Below are 17,249 nucleotides of genomic sequence, written 5' to 3' on the forward strand. Positions count from 1 at the left end.
ACACCTGTGAGGGAGACACTGATCTCACCTGGTTTTCACTTCTTACGCATTAGAGCAATGTGGCATTCATCCTAAAACCTCACAAACACAGGTTTTGTGCATCCACAAACCTTAATTGTAATACAAATAATACATATTATAATAAACAAATGATAATATACTGATATATCATGCAATCTTATTTTCAAAAACATAAAGCAACAATCTCTCAGAATGATTTTATTTAGCTCTTCTCTATCCATATAGTTCTGCATGCAGTGGGATCTTCAGAAAAAGTGATGTAAATCTGAGATAGAGATGAAAATATGAAAAGAAAAATATGAAATATGAAAAGATAATCATAAAAAGAGATGGAACAATAAAGAGCAATAAAGCACAAATCCTCAGAAGGTTAAATGCTGGTCAGCTTTCCAAAATGCACACCGTATAACTCTAATAACATAATTGAGATCACATAGTGGTCACTGTCATTTCATCTCATTGCGAGCCTAGTCATGGAAATATATCAGCAAAAACACACAGTACTATAAAATTATTATAGCTCTAGTGATGAAATAAATATTATTTGAAATTTTATTTGATTTTATTTTATTTTTGCTGTATGATTATCTTGGATCCCTTCCTTCACCTCTGTTTTGGACCTCGGAATTATGATGATTACTCCTAGATGGTTCTCTTCGTTCATGACAACTTCAAAGGCAAATTCAGTATAGCAACAGGATTTAAAGATTACAGTCTGGGCTTGCTCTAAAATCAATTGAGCGTTTGAAGTTGCTTTAGTATGAATGTAATGTTTCCCATTACTCGGCAACATGCAAATTGAAGGGCAACAAGAGGAAAGAGAGAGAAAGAGATGGATAGATAGATAAAGTACTAAGCAAGTGAGATCTGATGAACTCTACCACTGCCTTTAGATGATTTAAAACACTAATCACATCTCCATCAAAGACTGCTTGAGATAAAAGGAAATCACTTTGCTTCTATTAATACAATCACTTTCAAATGGCATCTCATTAACGTCTAATCATCTTGCATTATCTGAGGTGTCCAGAGATTTTAATCTTTAGTACAATAATTAAGACTTTTTTCTTTTTATTTTTGGCACATTGACATTTTTATGTAATCCTTGTGAAAATGAACACATGACAGTTTATTTTTTCAAGACTCATCAATGGATTGAAAGTTGTTTTTGTGTGGCATCTAAAGTGTTTTTTTTTTTTTTAACATTCTCTGTGTACACAGTCTGAATGTGCAAACTAATTGCCTGAACACATTTTCTGCTCCTCAATTCTGATTGCTTGTTTGATGAAGCATGTGCGAGCATTCAGCCACACACTCGAAAATAAACTGTAATGACAGCACAATATATCAGACTCCTTAGATAAATATCACACAATCACGCTCATCTGTTCACTCACCAAAGCTGTCAATGCAATGTCAAATCATAGAGGATATGTAACCACTATTTTATGAACAAAGCTGTTAATAGAATTTTTTTTTTTTTTTTTGTAGAGCATCTTATTATTGCTTGTCCTATCATTTCATGAAGAATCACAATGGGTTATTTATGGGTGACGTTTCTTTCAATTACCAAAAATCTGCTGGGATCAGAAACATTTTAATTAAATCATCTTTGCTCTATCCATTATTTATTGTGTTAAGCCTGACACCACCAGTATGTATGTGACTGAGAATAGTTAATCAGCTAGGTGCTATGGCAGGTTTTGCATCAGTTTCATTTTTTTAATATTCATATATAAATGTAAACAGCCATTTAAAATAATAATAATGAATGTCAATTAATACATAAAACACACATTTAAATAATGTGATACAAAAAAAAAATTCCATACATAATCAAGTGTCTTTCAATAAAAAACAAAAAAACACACAACAAACTACTGATCCATATCTTTGAAGGTAGTGCATAAAGGTAACATAAAAATAAATCATCGATGAAGTTGTTGTCAATAACTTCCATAAACATCTGTTTTTTCATAGAGTACTGTTTTCTCTCTTTTTCCATTTACTTTGTTTTATCTGTTTTCTTTTTGCTCTGTTTCTCGCCGTCTTTTAAAATAATCTTTTCGCCTTTAGATATCAGCGTAAATAGCCCATTATATCACAGATGTGGCAGTTCGAGTGCTGCGCTATGCTGACACCCTCCATCACCCAAATGGCCGTAACCAACCACGGCTGTCATAATTACACAGAAATGACCCGTCACCAAGCAGACACATTATGCACGACACAAACACAACAGATTCCACACTGTCATTGGGTTCTTTGATCTGTTTCTTGATATGTGGTGGAAAGCGCTTTTGTTCAGACAGGTTTTAAATTGCTGAAAGAAATCCTTTTTAGTACAAAACAAATTCAGACGGTTTTAATGTCCGGAGCACTGAAGACGTCAGACATGAGCATGTGATTCTCTATAAGAAATTGAAGCCACACAGAGCTCTCCTTTTTGTTATCTGAGATTTTATGGTTTTATACAGTATGTTAAAGTCTCAGAAGGGATTCGTGTACTCGGTCCATTTTCCCTCCTCTCAGCAACCGAATAGATGTGCTGACATTTCTTTTGACTCTAGGCTTATTCTCTGTGATGTCAGTGCAGTGTTCCGTATGGTTTTTCCAACAGACAGAGCAATACACAAGCAGTATTTTATTCTTGCTGTTTCTGGTCTGCACTATAGCATGTGCAGTAACAAACACTGAGATGTACTGTAACTGACACAATGTTAGGTCTAACCTTTACATCATTCGATTGGACATTATCTCTTTAATGAAAGCTTTGACGGCTGAAACTGACAGACAAGATGATTGCTGATCTTTGTGCTCAGGAAACCATGGCCAAAACAACAAAACACAACGAACACAGATAGATATGTGAGTAATGGCAAGCTGTCCCAGTGAGAGGTCATTATAAGGACAGGAAGAGAGAGTGACAGACAGAGGCATTAAAAGAGAGAGAAAGAGATCCAGAGGTTTCAAAGTGGGACACTGGGGTGTTTTTGTACATCTCGCCATCTCTCCAATTGCAGAACCAAACAGGTCAAACTATGCCTCCAAATTTTATTCAATCGAAAAGACTAAGTCGCATTTCTGTCAGCACCTGCCTGTTTCTGAGCAGTAAAATTAGTCAAAGACAAGCCCTCCAGCTCTGATGCAACATCTGCCTCTGAGTTCCAGGATGTCTTAAACTGCCCGAGGCAAAATGAGAGCACACTTTCAAAACATTCAGCTCTACTACAGAAACATGCAGAGAGATTCTAACACACCGTTCAATGAATAAACTACACACGTACACATGCTTGACACACCATCAATCAGACAGGTATAATCACATTTTGAGTATGGGTTGTTTAATCTCAATTTGAGACATTTATTGCTATTAAGTTATGAGAATCCATTAGTGTTTTGCATCATTTCATTGTAATTTGTCTTATTGGGAGTTCATGACTGTCAATAAACAAAAGCACATGCTGTTTGTGTGTACACTATTGTACACATGACAAGTTGAAATGAAAATTATATTTCCTTTTCCTTAGAATTACAGCAGTGTTTTGAATTAGAAATGTCCCTCTGTTCAAAGGTCTGGGGTCAGTAAGTGTTTTTATTATTGTTTTTTTTAATTAAGAAATTAATACTTTTATTAAGCTATAGGATGCATTAATATATATAATATATATATTTCACAACAGTACTGTTTCTACTGTTTTTTTAAACGAAGAAATGCAGCCTTCATTATGGAATTACATTTGGTTCAATAATAATGAACGAAACTTTATAAAACTGAACGTAACCTTTTCAGAAACTATCAAAAATATGCCATTACAAAAGAAGAAAAACACAATGAAAATTAAAAAAATGAACTCAGTCGCACAAATTTAGCAGGCTCTTCAAATATGCTTCATTCTTTGTTAATGTTTTTCAAAGATTTGTTTTTGCTAATCGTGGATTCTGAATTCAGAGAGCTTTCCCATATGCGCCCAACTGAGTAATGTCTGTACTTCCCAGTCAGAGTGCACCTATCCATCAAAAGCTCACTATCCAATCAGAGTAGATCACTGTTAAGCCCGCCCTCATGAGAGGTTTGCGTCAAAACACCAAACGAAAAACTGCGAAGCATAAGCAAAATCTGTGGCAATGAATTCAGAATCCACGCTTAGCGAAAACAAATCTTTGAAAAACATTAACAAAGAATGAAGCATATTTGAAAGAGTCTGTTAAATTTGTGCGACTGAGTTAATTATTTTCATTGTCATTGTGTTTCTCTTCTTTTGTAATGGCATATTTTTGATAGTTAGAAAAAGTTACATTCAGTTTTATAAAGTTTTGTTCATTATTATTGAACCAAATGTAATTCCATACTTCGTAAGCAAGAAAGACTCACCTACCAACCCCAAGCTTTTAAACACTATTATAAGTAAACATAAAAATATCAAATAAATACCAACAGCATTCTGCATCATGCACATTTGTTATTACTCATTTCCAGCATTTTCTGTAGTTGTGCTATAATGCATAAAGCACACATTGTATATAAGGCAAGCAGATGCGGTGCTAAACACAGCGTGGTGTGTGAGTCAGGATGACAGAGAGACAGAGAGGTTCTAACCTCAGCAGGGGATCAATCAAGCGATCATTATGTGTGATGTTGTGCATTGATTAAGCCCAGCATGAGGCCAAGAGAGCGATGGAACAGATTCTATATAACCTTCAGTTTCAAGCATATTACACACTGGTGGAAAATGAAGCATGTCAATGCTAGCTAACCTGAAGTGAAACAAACACACATTCCAGGGGATTTTCAGGAACATACATGCTTTACAGATGGTGTGAATGATGGACAGACATGATTGACAGTTGTAGCCCCTTAAAGCAGAATGGTGCCAGAAAGCTTGTGCTGCAAGTTGTGTGTTGCAATTGATTACTGGTTTGCTTTGTAGAATTAGCTACAAATGTAAAAAAAGTAATGAATTGTACAAGAAAGGCAGTGTTTGTGTACAATTGCCTGCCACTTTGCAACAAAATCCCAAGGTTGATCACCTCCTGTGTACTGTATGTTGCTCTACTCAGACGTTCAAGCATTTAACCTAATGATGTTCATCAATTAAAATAGTCCTTCATTAATCAGATATGCCAACTTAGATAAGTCTAACACACATTTCTGCCGTGACTCTCAATAGGGACCCAAATCATGTAAATGAAAACCCGATGCCACTTATACTACAAAACTGCATGGCCATGAACATTCACAGAGTTTAATTGCACATCCACATTCATTTTTATCATGGTAAATTGGGTCTGTACATCAGTGTGCATCCAGTTGAAGCTGTAAATGGTGATGAATGCTTTTGGGAGCTTTCTGGCATCCTCGTAACTTGCATGCGTTATAAGCAGAGGAAAGAAGATAGATTCTTTTTAGAATCGCATGGTTCAATAACGTGTCTGTCTCCACAAATCTGTGGGCAGTCAGGCAGCTGCTGAACATATCTGTGTCTGTGGAGGGTTTCAGAGAACACGGAATAGAACTACTATTTCACTACAGCTGTTCAGGTCACTGGAGCAGAAAACCTGAAGCAAGTCTGCGTGGCTGTGGATATGTGTACATGCCTGTGTGTTGTTTGTTTATCTGTTTTATGAGGATGTGTGGACTAATGCTGTATGATGTCGCTTTTTCAAGCTATTCCATGTTATTTTCATGACAGAATGAATGAAGGAAATATTTGAATTAATTAACAAGAATTGTCATTCAGATAAAATAAATAGTGAAGTCCTTTTTAGGACACTGTGCTGTAAACAGTATTTAATTGTTCTTTTCTTTTATTCGCTCATAAAAATATTTTAAGGTTAAAGTTCATTTAAAATAATTTCAGTACTAAACGTAAAATACTATAATTGATTGCGCATCCTTATGCTATTCCAAACCATTCGACTTTTGTTTATCTTCAAAACACAGATAAAGATAATGAAATCCGAGAGATTTCTGTCCCTCCATGTCAGTTGGAGTCAAATGCTTCAAAAAGTTCATAAAGACATTGTAAAAGTAATCCATATCAATCAAGCTGTTTAATACAAGTTTTCTGAAGAGATATGATCACTTTATATAATAAAAATATTACTGACATATAAACAATGGTAAATTAACATAGAGCATATCAAATATGGTGAAGAGATGCTCAACCGAACTTGCCCGATGCAGTAGAACAAACCTCATTTGGTTTTATTGGTTTTGGTTTAACGGACTTTCAGTGGAGGGACATAAATCTCTTAGGTTTCATAAATACTATTTTAATTAGTGTTTTATGGCTTTGAAACACACAAGGGAGTAAATGGTGACAGAATTAAAAAAATATTTGGGTGATCCATCAGACCTGCATTGTGTCGCAAGCTCATTATTTAAAAATCATTTAAATTCATTATTTTTAATGGATAAAATGAATTAATATTTTTTAAATAACAGTGTCTGAAATAGTTTGGATTTGAATATTTCAGTCGTGTATATAACCCTGACTCGTTAGCAGCCTTTTAAAAGTGTTATAATTCATCTGCATATTTTAGATAGGAGCATAAAACAAACTAATTATTCTCCAAAAATGTAGTTGTGACGAACTGCACTGAATTGAAAGAAATAAACAACAGCTTGTAATAACGAGCTTAGGAATGTGATGCTGAGTTAACAAATGTGAGGAGTTAATTAAAAACGGGAAATCCCAAATGAAAGAGAAAACCTGCGGAAGACCTAATGGCAACAGCAGAATCCATACAGTATAGTATGTCTCGTGTTCTCTAAATTGCACTAACCGGTCATAACAATTACATTTTTTTTTTTAAATCTTTGGTACAGTAATATATTTAAATAAAGCAAGTAAATTATATCAAATGTAAGATTGTGCTTATGTTGAATGTATAGTACTTTGGTTGTTTTAAGTCTGTGTTAATTGATGTTTCTGAGGAAACAATACAAGAAGAGCCTTTAACATCCATGGAACCTTTCCATTCCATAAAAAGGTTCTTTATAGTGGATACATTTAATAATAATAAAAATAATTGTCTCTTCTATGGCATTCATGTGAAAGCCCCTTTTTTTTGTACATTTATTTTTAAGAGTGTAAGTGAAAAATCATTGTTAGGAATAGGCCTCAGATGCTGAGGCAATGTTGTGCAGCTTGAGGTGAGACATTTGTGTTGTGATATGTATTTATCGTCAGCAGCACCTTCACAAACTCCCGAAAGGAAAATCACTCAGTAACAATAACAAGCATTGCCGCAGGCACAATTAAAGACTCCACGCAAGTCTGCTGTCAGAAAGAATTAACGTAGGAACACACACACACGCTCTGTCACACTCTCTTTCTAAATCTTACTCTTAGACATTCTCTCGCTCTTCTTTGAACCTGAACTGCTTCTGACTGGAATACGTTCACACATTACCTCTATCCAGTTAGCATATTACTCATAAAATATGCATCTCACATCCATCTCTGCGTAACTTACATGAGAGTCAGTCATGTTGTTTTTTATTCCCACACTTCTGAAGCTAGTTTGGAAAAGTTTTTATCAAGAATACATCACCCCTGCAGCACACGATGAGCAGCTGAAAGCATTTCAAAACAAGAGTCCCTGTTGTTGGGCTTGTTTATAAAAGCATGCATCAGTTTTATAGATCTTGTTATTGTAGATATGTTGGTTACACAAGGAAAGACAAAAACATTACAATGTTCAATATTCAGTAGTATCAGCACAGTCTATCTATCCACAATCCACATTTATCCACATAAAAAAATGTTAATCATTTTCTCTGCACAGTGTTTGTGTACGTTTACATGTCTCCTCTATCCACCTCATCTGTTTTGTGAACCATCTCTGGTCATTATAGACTTTTTCCACACCTTGTCTGTTATCAGAATGACTTGTGGGAGGATGACTTGTGGCTCTACATGAGTATTTGATTTTCTCTGGGGGAAGGTTTCATGCACTGAAAAAAAAAAATGTCTGACTATGTTTGAGTGACAGTACTTTATACAATGTGAAATCTATTTTATCAGACTAAATTGGCCTTTTGAAGAAGGAAAAGTGTTCTCATTTACATTCAAGGTATTTAGCAGATGCTGACTTTTTTTATTATAGCTTAAGCATTGCATACAAGACCATTGTTATTAACAGATGGCATGCATGCAATTTGGAAAGCTTCCTATACCAGTACAAAAAAATTATAAAACAGATAAAAAGATAAAACTTGTCTGCATGAATTTGATGAACAATGGAGCTTGACAGTTGCACCTTTATGTTGGGTTCTGTACTACAACTAAGGATTTGAACTGTGAGTGTAGTGTGATGTGGGAGTACTTGGAAGTTCATAATATCATTTTTGTCATCAGGAGAGAGAGATAGAGAGCAGAAGGCGTAGGTGGAGGGTCGAGTATGGAGTAGAAGGTGCAGAAGAGTTTCCTCGGGGCAGTAGCATCAATCGTTGCACCATAGCTTTTCGGCAAGATTGGAATATGAGGTGAAGTCATCTGGTGTTCCCTTATGTGCTGCCTGAGAACCTCTGTAAGCTGTGGAAACATGTTTCTGCCATGGGGTGAAAAGATTTAAAAATGCAATTTTGACTTTTTATCTCACAGTTCTGACTTTTTTCTTGCGAAAGAAAGATAAAAAAAAATGCAGTTTCCTTTTTTTTTTTTTTTACATTTTATTCCATGCAGAAATTAAAATCTGAATTGTGAGATGCTAACTTGCTAATAGGAGTTGTAACTTTAAGGTATAAACCCATAATTCTGAGAAGAAATGTCTGAATTGCAAGATATAAACTTGCAATTTCTTTTCCATGGCAAAAAGAAAACAAAAATCCAGAATTGTGTGATGTACACTTGATATAATTGAGATAGTCAAATTGTTTATATAAACTTGTAATTACAATATGAATTTAAAAGATAAAACATAGAATAGGCTTGATTGCCTTTTTTTTTTTTTTTGTGTGGTGGTGGTGGTGGAAACAAGTTTCAACCAGGCAGAATTAGAGAGTCAGAATAAGAGAAAGATGCAACAGTTGATGCTGCTGCTTCGATAATGGATAAATCCTAAGGTGATGGTATGGATAGGAAATCTGAGAGGAGTGAAGTGCCATTTGCTAATACCTTTCTATGAAGATTTTGGTGTGTGTGAAAAAGACTAGTCAGGGAAGCACAGTTGTTGAGGTGTTTCCAGTAGTGCAAGTATCCAGGCACGTGCACAGGTAAGGCTCAACCTGTGCAGAGCACATGCCCTTTTTGCCCTTACACTCCGAAGTGCCCTTTTTTTGGTAGTGTTTTTTTTTTTTTTTTTATCAATGCTATTGGTCACCCTTTACGTCTGTCTGTCTGTTTTACAAATATTTAGCAAATGAAAGTTCTTAAAACGAGCTTGTGTAAATCTTATTCGATCCTCAAGCTGTCAGTAAGCTGATAACTCCGCCCCCTCTCATTGAATCAACTGAAGTTCCACAGCAGCCTGCCAGCCGCACAGTAGACAACAGCGGAGCTGAACAAAGTTTTGCGAAGGGTAAATAAATATCTTGTTGTTTGAATAAGTACTACTAAACACTGTCTATATAGGCTCATATTTTATTTATTTGATGTCTGACTGACTCACTGACTGAGACATGTGGGACGTCACCTGAGAGAGAGAGAGAGAGAGAGAGAGAGAGAGAGAGAGGGCTAGCATTTTGCCATCTAGTCATAGCCATAGCCAACATTTAAATAGCCTGTGCAGATAGTAGCATTTCATCTTTTATAAAATGCGATTTAGGCCAAATGCATTTTACCACAGGAAAAACTGAGCGCTCCGTCTATATAGCTAACGTTACAAAAACTAGTTTGTAACCTGTAGATGAAAATGTAATGTGATGCCGGTGTTCTGTCGATTTGTCATACGCTGTCAGATTTTCGGTGTAGTACCAGTCGATTCTGTTCCCCTCGGAATGTCTGTTCCCCTTAACGCAAACATACTACAATTGTTGCGTAGTTGCCGAGTTACTATACGTACGATCAGAACTAGCGTGCGCAAGAAGCGTGACTGGATGTACGGCATGTCAAATAATTCAAAATACCGTCCTAAATCTTAAACTTGAAAATAAATTTAGGACGAGAGGTTTTTCAACTTGAAATGTAAAAATATATGACAAAAATGACGGAACAACTGCAAGATGAATAATAATAAAAAAGAACATAAACGGGAGTGTGAGAATCATTTTACTATGCTGCAGTGTAGCAAGAAATTTGTCCTTTTTTGCATTCCTTAAATCCAGGTGTGTTTGGTGTATTTGCATGTGGGAATGTTGCCAAATCCGCGGAATTTAGGCTACTTTGGGAAAATGTTTGATTAACTATTTGGTTGGGTTTATTACACGGACCTGGCAACCCGAGGGGAAACAGACATTCCGAGGGGAACAGAATCGACTGCTGCAGCAGCAGGCGCCGTCGCCGTTTTAATGACGGGCAAAAAAAATTCACATTTGCACACATTCACTGGTCAAAAACTATATATTGATAAGTAATACAACACCATATAATTTGTTTTTACTATCGAAAAATCATAACAGGTTCGCCCCCGCGCTGTTTCGTACCTCGTCACCTTGATAACATATATTTCTAAGAAATTTTCTTCTTTGATTTATGATTGCTGATACACTTAATTTATTAACATTTAGGCTAATCATGTTATGGTATACTCTCCGCTCGTCCTGACATGTATAAAATGTAGTAAAACATGGTTTACGACAGTAATGTAGTAGTAACTAAAAAAATTTTACAGAAGATCTCTGTGAAATCTTTATATTTTATCATGCAGAATGTAATTCATGATTCATTCCAAAGCTTCATTTATTTGATACAAAATACAGCAAAAACAGTAATATTGTGTAATATTTTTTACAATTTTAAATAACTGTTTTCTATTTGAATATATTTTCAAATGTAATTTATTTTTCTGATCAAAGCTGAATTTTCATCATGATTATTCCAGTTCAGTACTCTTCAGTGTCACGTGATCCTTCAGAAATGTTTTTCACTGCAACTGTACTTTTCACACTATTTTTATTTATTTTTTCATTGCTGGCTTATTTTAGGGAAAGTGTAGTTAATAAGAGACCTTCAAGAGACCAACATCCCTGGTCCACCAAAGTATAAAATTTTTGCCAGGTAGGCTGATACATGTTGGATATGTTATAGTAACGGTATGACTATAGTTTCTTATAATCTGGAATTGAGTTGTACCGTAGTGTTGGACATAATTACTTAAATTATATTTCAAAAAAGTTTGTCAAAAATACTTGACTCATTGCTCACCTTCCCCTCTTCTCAATGTCATTCATAATCATGTTAACCAAATAATACAAATTAGCTTATAAAACCAAACAGAATAGCTAAAAAAGAGAATATATATATAATTGATATAAAAAAAGGGAGGGTGTGCCCTTTTTCGGTTTCAGCACATGCCCCTCAAAAGGTCTGTGCACGGCCCTGCAAGTATCTCTAATACATGTTTGTGTCTGTGGTCTGCAGGTGTATACACGGTTTGGGAAATGTTACATGTTTAATGGAAACAAGACGTCACCCAAGCGGGTAAGGCAAGGCGGCACAGGAAATGGACTGGAGCTGATGCTGGATATTCAGCAGGACGAGTATCTGCCCATCTGGAGAGAAACCAGTGAGTGACAAATGCAACTGATCTGCTGCCAATTTACATCTTATTTAACAATTATATTGATAACGACTTTAAAATATTTTCAGCATTAATTATGCAATTTTTTGCCAAGCTGATTGTTTTGTACAATTACATTTTGTTCATATACTACCATTTAAAAGTTTTGGGTGATAAGATTTTGAAATACATGACCAAATGACCAGAAATACAAAGTACAAAGAGTAAAATATCATTACAATTATAATACAACTACAGTATATTAAGTTTTCTACTTCAATACATTTTTAAATTACATGTATTTCTGTGATGGAAAAGCGGAATTAACAGCAGCCATTATTCAACGTCTTCAGCGTCAAAAGATACTTCTCAAGTCTTATCAATATGTTTAATATGCATATATCGGTCACAGCGCGGTAGAGACGGCGCCGTGGAAAGAACAAGATCTGGGTCCAAGTGCAGGGAAGAGACACTTTATTTTAACAAGAACAAAACCAAAACGAATCACAGGAAAACGAGCACGAGAAACACAGGTACATAGACATTACAATATAGCCAGGCAGAGTGGTGGGTGAGATGAAACTATATACTCGTGAACAAATAGGGAACAGCTGTGTGCGTGATTATGTGCACGATTATGTGCACAGGTGTACAGAGTGAGTGGATGCAACAGGTGTACAGAGTAAATAAGCTAATGACTCAGGGAGCCAGGGAGAAACACACGTGGAGCAACTAAACAGTAATGAGGTGACAAGGTGGGCGGGGTCAGAAAAGGAAAGGAGAGAGCACATGGCACCAAATAACACAACACAAGCCATGTGCTCACAGAAAGACAAAGACAGAAAGACAGAAGACTGTGACAGAACCCCTCCCTTAAGGAGTGGATTCCAGACACTCCAAAATAATAAATCACGGAGGGAGGCGGAACGGAGGTGGATCAGGGGGAGGGATGGAGGGCCAGATAATATGGTAAAACAGAGACAAGAGAACCAGGTAGAATGGGGTAACAGAGACAGACGACCAGGTAAAATGGTAAAACAGAGACAAGAGGACCAGGTAGAATGGGGAAACAGAGACAAGATACACAGACAAGAAACCCAGGAGGGAGGTGGACCGGCAGAGGATCAGGGGAAGGGAAGGAGGGACAGGTCCATAGGAGGAAACAGAAAGAAAGAAACAGACCGCAGAACAACAAAAAATAACACAAATACACAAGTCCAAGAAGGACATCACGTGACGCCCCATGAGGGCGGAGCAGAAGACCACCATAACGGTGTGGTCCGGACGGAAGCCCCCCAGGGCGGAGCAGAAGACCACCACAACCGTGTGGTCAGGGTGTACGCCCCCCAAGGCGGAGCAGAAGACCACCACAACCGTGTGGTCAGGACGGAAACCCCCCAGGGCGGAGCAGAAGACCACCACAATCGTGTGGTCCAACCAACGGGAGGACGACAATCTGGCAATCCCATGGTGTACATACTGGACTCCAGAAGATCAGTGCTGACCCGACACTGCTCATGAAGATTGTTGGTGAATTGCATTTGTACATGAAGATCAGTGGTGACTTGCCTTTGTTCATGAAGATCACCGGTGACTTGACTCTGTCCTTGAAGCTCACCGGTGATTTGACTTGACTCTGGAAGGTCAACGGTGACTAGCCCTGATTCTGGAGGGTCCACGAGCACCTGACTCGACTCTGGAGGGTCCACGAGCACCTGACTCGACTCTGGAGGGTCCACGAGCACCTGACTCGACTCTGGAGGGTCCACGAGCACCTGACTCGACTCTGGAGGGTCCACGAGCACCTGACTCGACTCTGGAGGAACAGGTGTGAGGCACTGGGTGCAGCCGACGAGGCCTCTGCTGACTCCTGGACTGTCGCCTTGGGAGAACCTTGAGCTGGCTCTGCAGCTAACTCCACCCTAACAGCTGAGCCGCTCAACTGCAGAGCCAGGTTGATGTAATCCTCCAGCATCTCGTCGGGGTGCCAGAATGGCATAAGGGACTTGAAGGGCTCGGCTAGTCCTCCCCAGAAGAAAACCATTAGACAGGTCCTCTCTGTCGCTGACAGCCGAGCCGCCCCCACGAACTCCCAAGCATAATCCTTGATGCTTCGCTCTCCTTGGCAGATGTCGAGGAATCTCCCTGCTGGACCCATATTTACTGGCTATATTCTGTCACAGCGCGGTAGAGACGGCGCCGTGGAAAGAACAAGCTCTGGGTCCAAGTGCAGGGAAGAGACACTTTATTTTAACAAGAACAAACGAGAACTAAAAGGCCAACACGGCAAAAACAAAACCAAAACGAATCACAGGAAAACGAGCACGAGAAACACAGGTACATAGACATTACAATATAGCCAGGCAGTGTGGTGGGTGAGATGAAACTATATACTCGTGAACAAATAGGGAACAGCTGTGTGCGTGATTATGTGCACGATTATGTGCACAGGTGTTAAGAGTGAGTGGATGCAACAGGTGTACAGAGTAAATAAGGTAATGAGTCAGGGAGCCAGGGAGAAACACAGGTGGAGCAACTAAACAGTAATGAGGTGACAAGGTGGGCGGGGTCAGAAAAGGAAAGGAGAGAGCACATGGCACCAAATAACACAACACAAGCCATGTGCTCACAGAAAGACAAAGACAGAAAGACAGAAGACTGTGACAATATCTTAATTTACTCTATATATATATATATATATATATATATATATATATATATATATATATATATATATATGACCCTGGTGGTGTTTACTACTAGTTAATTATATACAGGGAAAATTAAATCTGTATTTTATGACCACTTATACTTTTATTTATTTAGCACACAATCATGCAATAATATACAGTTCTATATTATTGTTTGCATAATAGACCCCAAAATATTGATCAGGACTCCAACATGAAGGGGATTCGCTCCAATTCACCTTCAAAAGAAATATAACGTCTGTCACACTTTTTTACCCATACAATCTGTCCATTTTCAGATGAGACGACATTGGAGGCAGGTATTCGGGTTCAGATTCACAGTCAGAATGAACCCCCGTACATCCACCAGCTAGGATTTGGGGTCTCTCCAGGATTCCAGACTTTTGTTTCCTGTCAGGAACAGAGGGTAGGCTTGACTTGGGTAAAATGCATACAAACTAAGGTAATGGTAAGGTCTGAATTCAAATGCAAGCTGTTCTAAACTTGAATTCCAGACATTTTAAAATACGAGCTAATTTACAACAAGTCAAAAAGATTTCAAGGCTGACTGGGATATATTCTAATTGAGACTGCATGTGCTAAGAATTTCACAGCCATAGAGTGCACTCAGGCAGACAAAGAAGAAGAGACACACAGACTTTTTCTCTAAATGTCTACTGTTTTTGAAGGTAACATACCTGCCACAGCCGTGGGGAAACTGTCGGGCTTCGTCTGAGCCTGTGATCCCAGGATATGACACATACAGCATCAGCGCTTGCAGACTGCACTGTGAGAGCACACAGGTGCAGAGAGAGTGCAACTGCAGGATGGTGCATATGCCAGGTGCGTGCAGTAGTATGTGAGTGGGAGAGTTGTCATAAAAACTGTCTGTATGAGTAAGAACAAATATGCTGTATTGGTACTTGTCACGACACCACACAGCTCCTCTGTAAAATCGTTCTTAAAGCTGCTGACTGATTGAAAGCTGCATCCCAACATTCCTTGTTTCCCTGTCGAGACAGTGGCTTTCTTGGAAACACTTTATGTAGCAGGCTTCTGTAAATATACAAGCCCCCTAACTGATGTGTTGGTTATCAAATATCTCTCTTCAGGTGATGCTGATATCTGTTCACCCAGCAAAATCAAGTGTGTTAACAAGGCATTAGGTAAGGTCATCACAGACATCTTAAACACATAACTATTGTAATGCTGATTGATTGATCAACTCAGTTAATACATTTAAAGGGATAGTTCACCACAAAATTTAAATCCTGTCCTTATTTACTCACCCTCATGTTGTTATAAACATGTATGATCTTCCTTCTTCTGTGGAAGATGTTTTAAAGAACTGCCAGTGATGTAGATGAATTGTGTGAATGGTTTATGTATTGATTATTCATCTAAAAATTATTATATTCAAATGTCAAATCACTGTGGAATTTAACTGAATATAATATGCAGGTTACAGTATATTGATTTTAGTTTAACATCTGCTGAAAGTTTTACATACTGTAACTGGGACTTTTTAGATAGATCCCAGTGCAAGTTTTATTAACACAAAGGCGTAGTTGAACAGGCAAGGTCAAGATCCAGCATACAGGGTAATCCAAGGCAATGGCAAAAGAGTAATCCAAAAGAACAGGCAAGGGTCATAATCCAAGTGAGCAGTTCAAAGTAACAAATACCCAAAACAATGAAATAGGGTAATGACAATAGCAAATGAAAATGCTTGGAAGAGTCCGCAACAGCAAAATAATGCTCTCTCTCTCTCTTGTCCGGAGGCTCTTGAAGTGCCTCCCGGAGGGCAGGAGGTTAAACAGTCCGTGGTCAGGATGAGAGGAGTCCTTAAGAATGCTGCGAGCTCGACGTAGACAGCGTTTTCTCTGGATGTCCTCAATAGCAGGAAGTGTAGTCCCTGTGATGCTTTGGGCAGTTTTCACCACCCTCTGCAATGTATTGCAGTCAGCAACTGTGGTTCCCATTCCAGACTGTAATACAACTGGTCAGGATATTCTCGATCACACACAGATAGAAGTTCACCAGGATGGCTGAAGACAACCAGTTCTTCTTTAATGTCCTAAGAAAGAAGAGGCACTAGTGAGCCTTCATGACCAGGCTGGAGGTGTTTGTGGTCCAGGACAGTTCCTCTGAGATGGTGGTTTCCAGGAAGCTGGAGACACGTTCAACAGCCATCCTGTTAATGTGAATGGGGTCATGCATGCTTCCTTTCTTCTTCCTGAAGTCCACAATGAGCTCCTTTGTCTTACTGGTATTAAGGAGCAGGTTGTTGTCAGTGCACCATGCGGCCAGGTGCTGAACCTCCTCCCTCTCATCATTGTCTCTGATGAGGCCAATCACCGAGGTGTCATCTGCAAACATAATGATGAAGTTGGATCCATGCACAGGTTTGCAGTCGTGGGTGTAGCGGGAGTAGAGGAATGGGCTCGGCACACAGCCCTGTGGTACGCCATTGTTACGTGTGATGGTGGTGGAGCAGGTGTGGCCTGACCTAACATGTTGAGGTCTGTTAGTCAGAAAGTCCTTAATTAAGTTGCAGAGGGAGGTGTTAATATCCAGGTCTCCAAGTTTTCTGGTCAAATTGGAGGGAATGACTGAAATGCTGAGCTGAAGTCAACAAACAAAATCCGTGCATATGTGTTGTTATTGTCCACGTGTGTGAGTACAGCACTGTGCAGCACTGTGCATACTGCATCCTCTATGCTCCTATTGCTATGGTAGGCAAAATGGTGTGGGTCCAGTGTGGGAGGCAGTCCTTGAGGTGTGCAAGGCCGTCTCCTTGCTGTCACTATTGAAGCGAGCATGAAAGTAATTTAACTTGTCAAGGAAGAAGACATCTGTGACCATTGGAGT

At 38.4% G+C, this 17,249-nt stretch overlaps 1 protein-coding gene across 2 annotated transcripts in view; it reads left to right on the forward strand.

Annotated features, from left to right (window-relative positions):
* Positions 1 to 17,249, forward strand: part of LOC128015400 (acid-sensing ion channel 4-B) — a 36,520-nt gene that overhangs the window by 7,956 nt on the left and 11,315 nt on the right. For both annotated transcript variants that reach the window (XM_052599212.1, XM_052599213.1), the window contains exons 2-5: positions 11,550 to 11,694; positions 14,678 to 14,805; positions 15,068 to 15,221; positions 15,491 to 15,544. In XM_052599212.1, coding sequence (XP_052455172.1) covers positions 11,550 to 11,694; positions 14,678 to 14,805; positions 15,068 to 15,221; positions 15,491 to 15,544 — 481 coding nt within the window. The remainder of the gene's footprint in view (positions 1 to 11,549; positions 11,695 to 14,677; positions 14,806 to 15,067; positions 15,222 to 15,490; positions 15,545 to 17,249) is intronic.

Source organism: Carassius gibelio, chromosome A6 (assembly GCF_023724105.1).
Source record: "Carassius gibelio isolate Cgi1373 ecotype wild population from Czech Republic chromosome A6, carGib1.2-hapl.c, whole genome shotgun sequence".
Lineage (NCBI taxonomy): Eukaryota > Metazoa > Chordata > Actinopteri > Cypriniformes > Cyprinidae > Carassius > Carassius gibelio.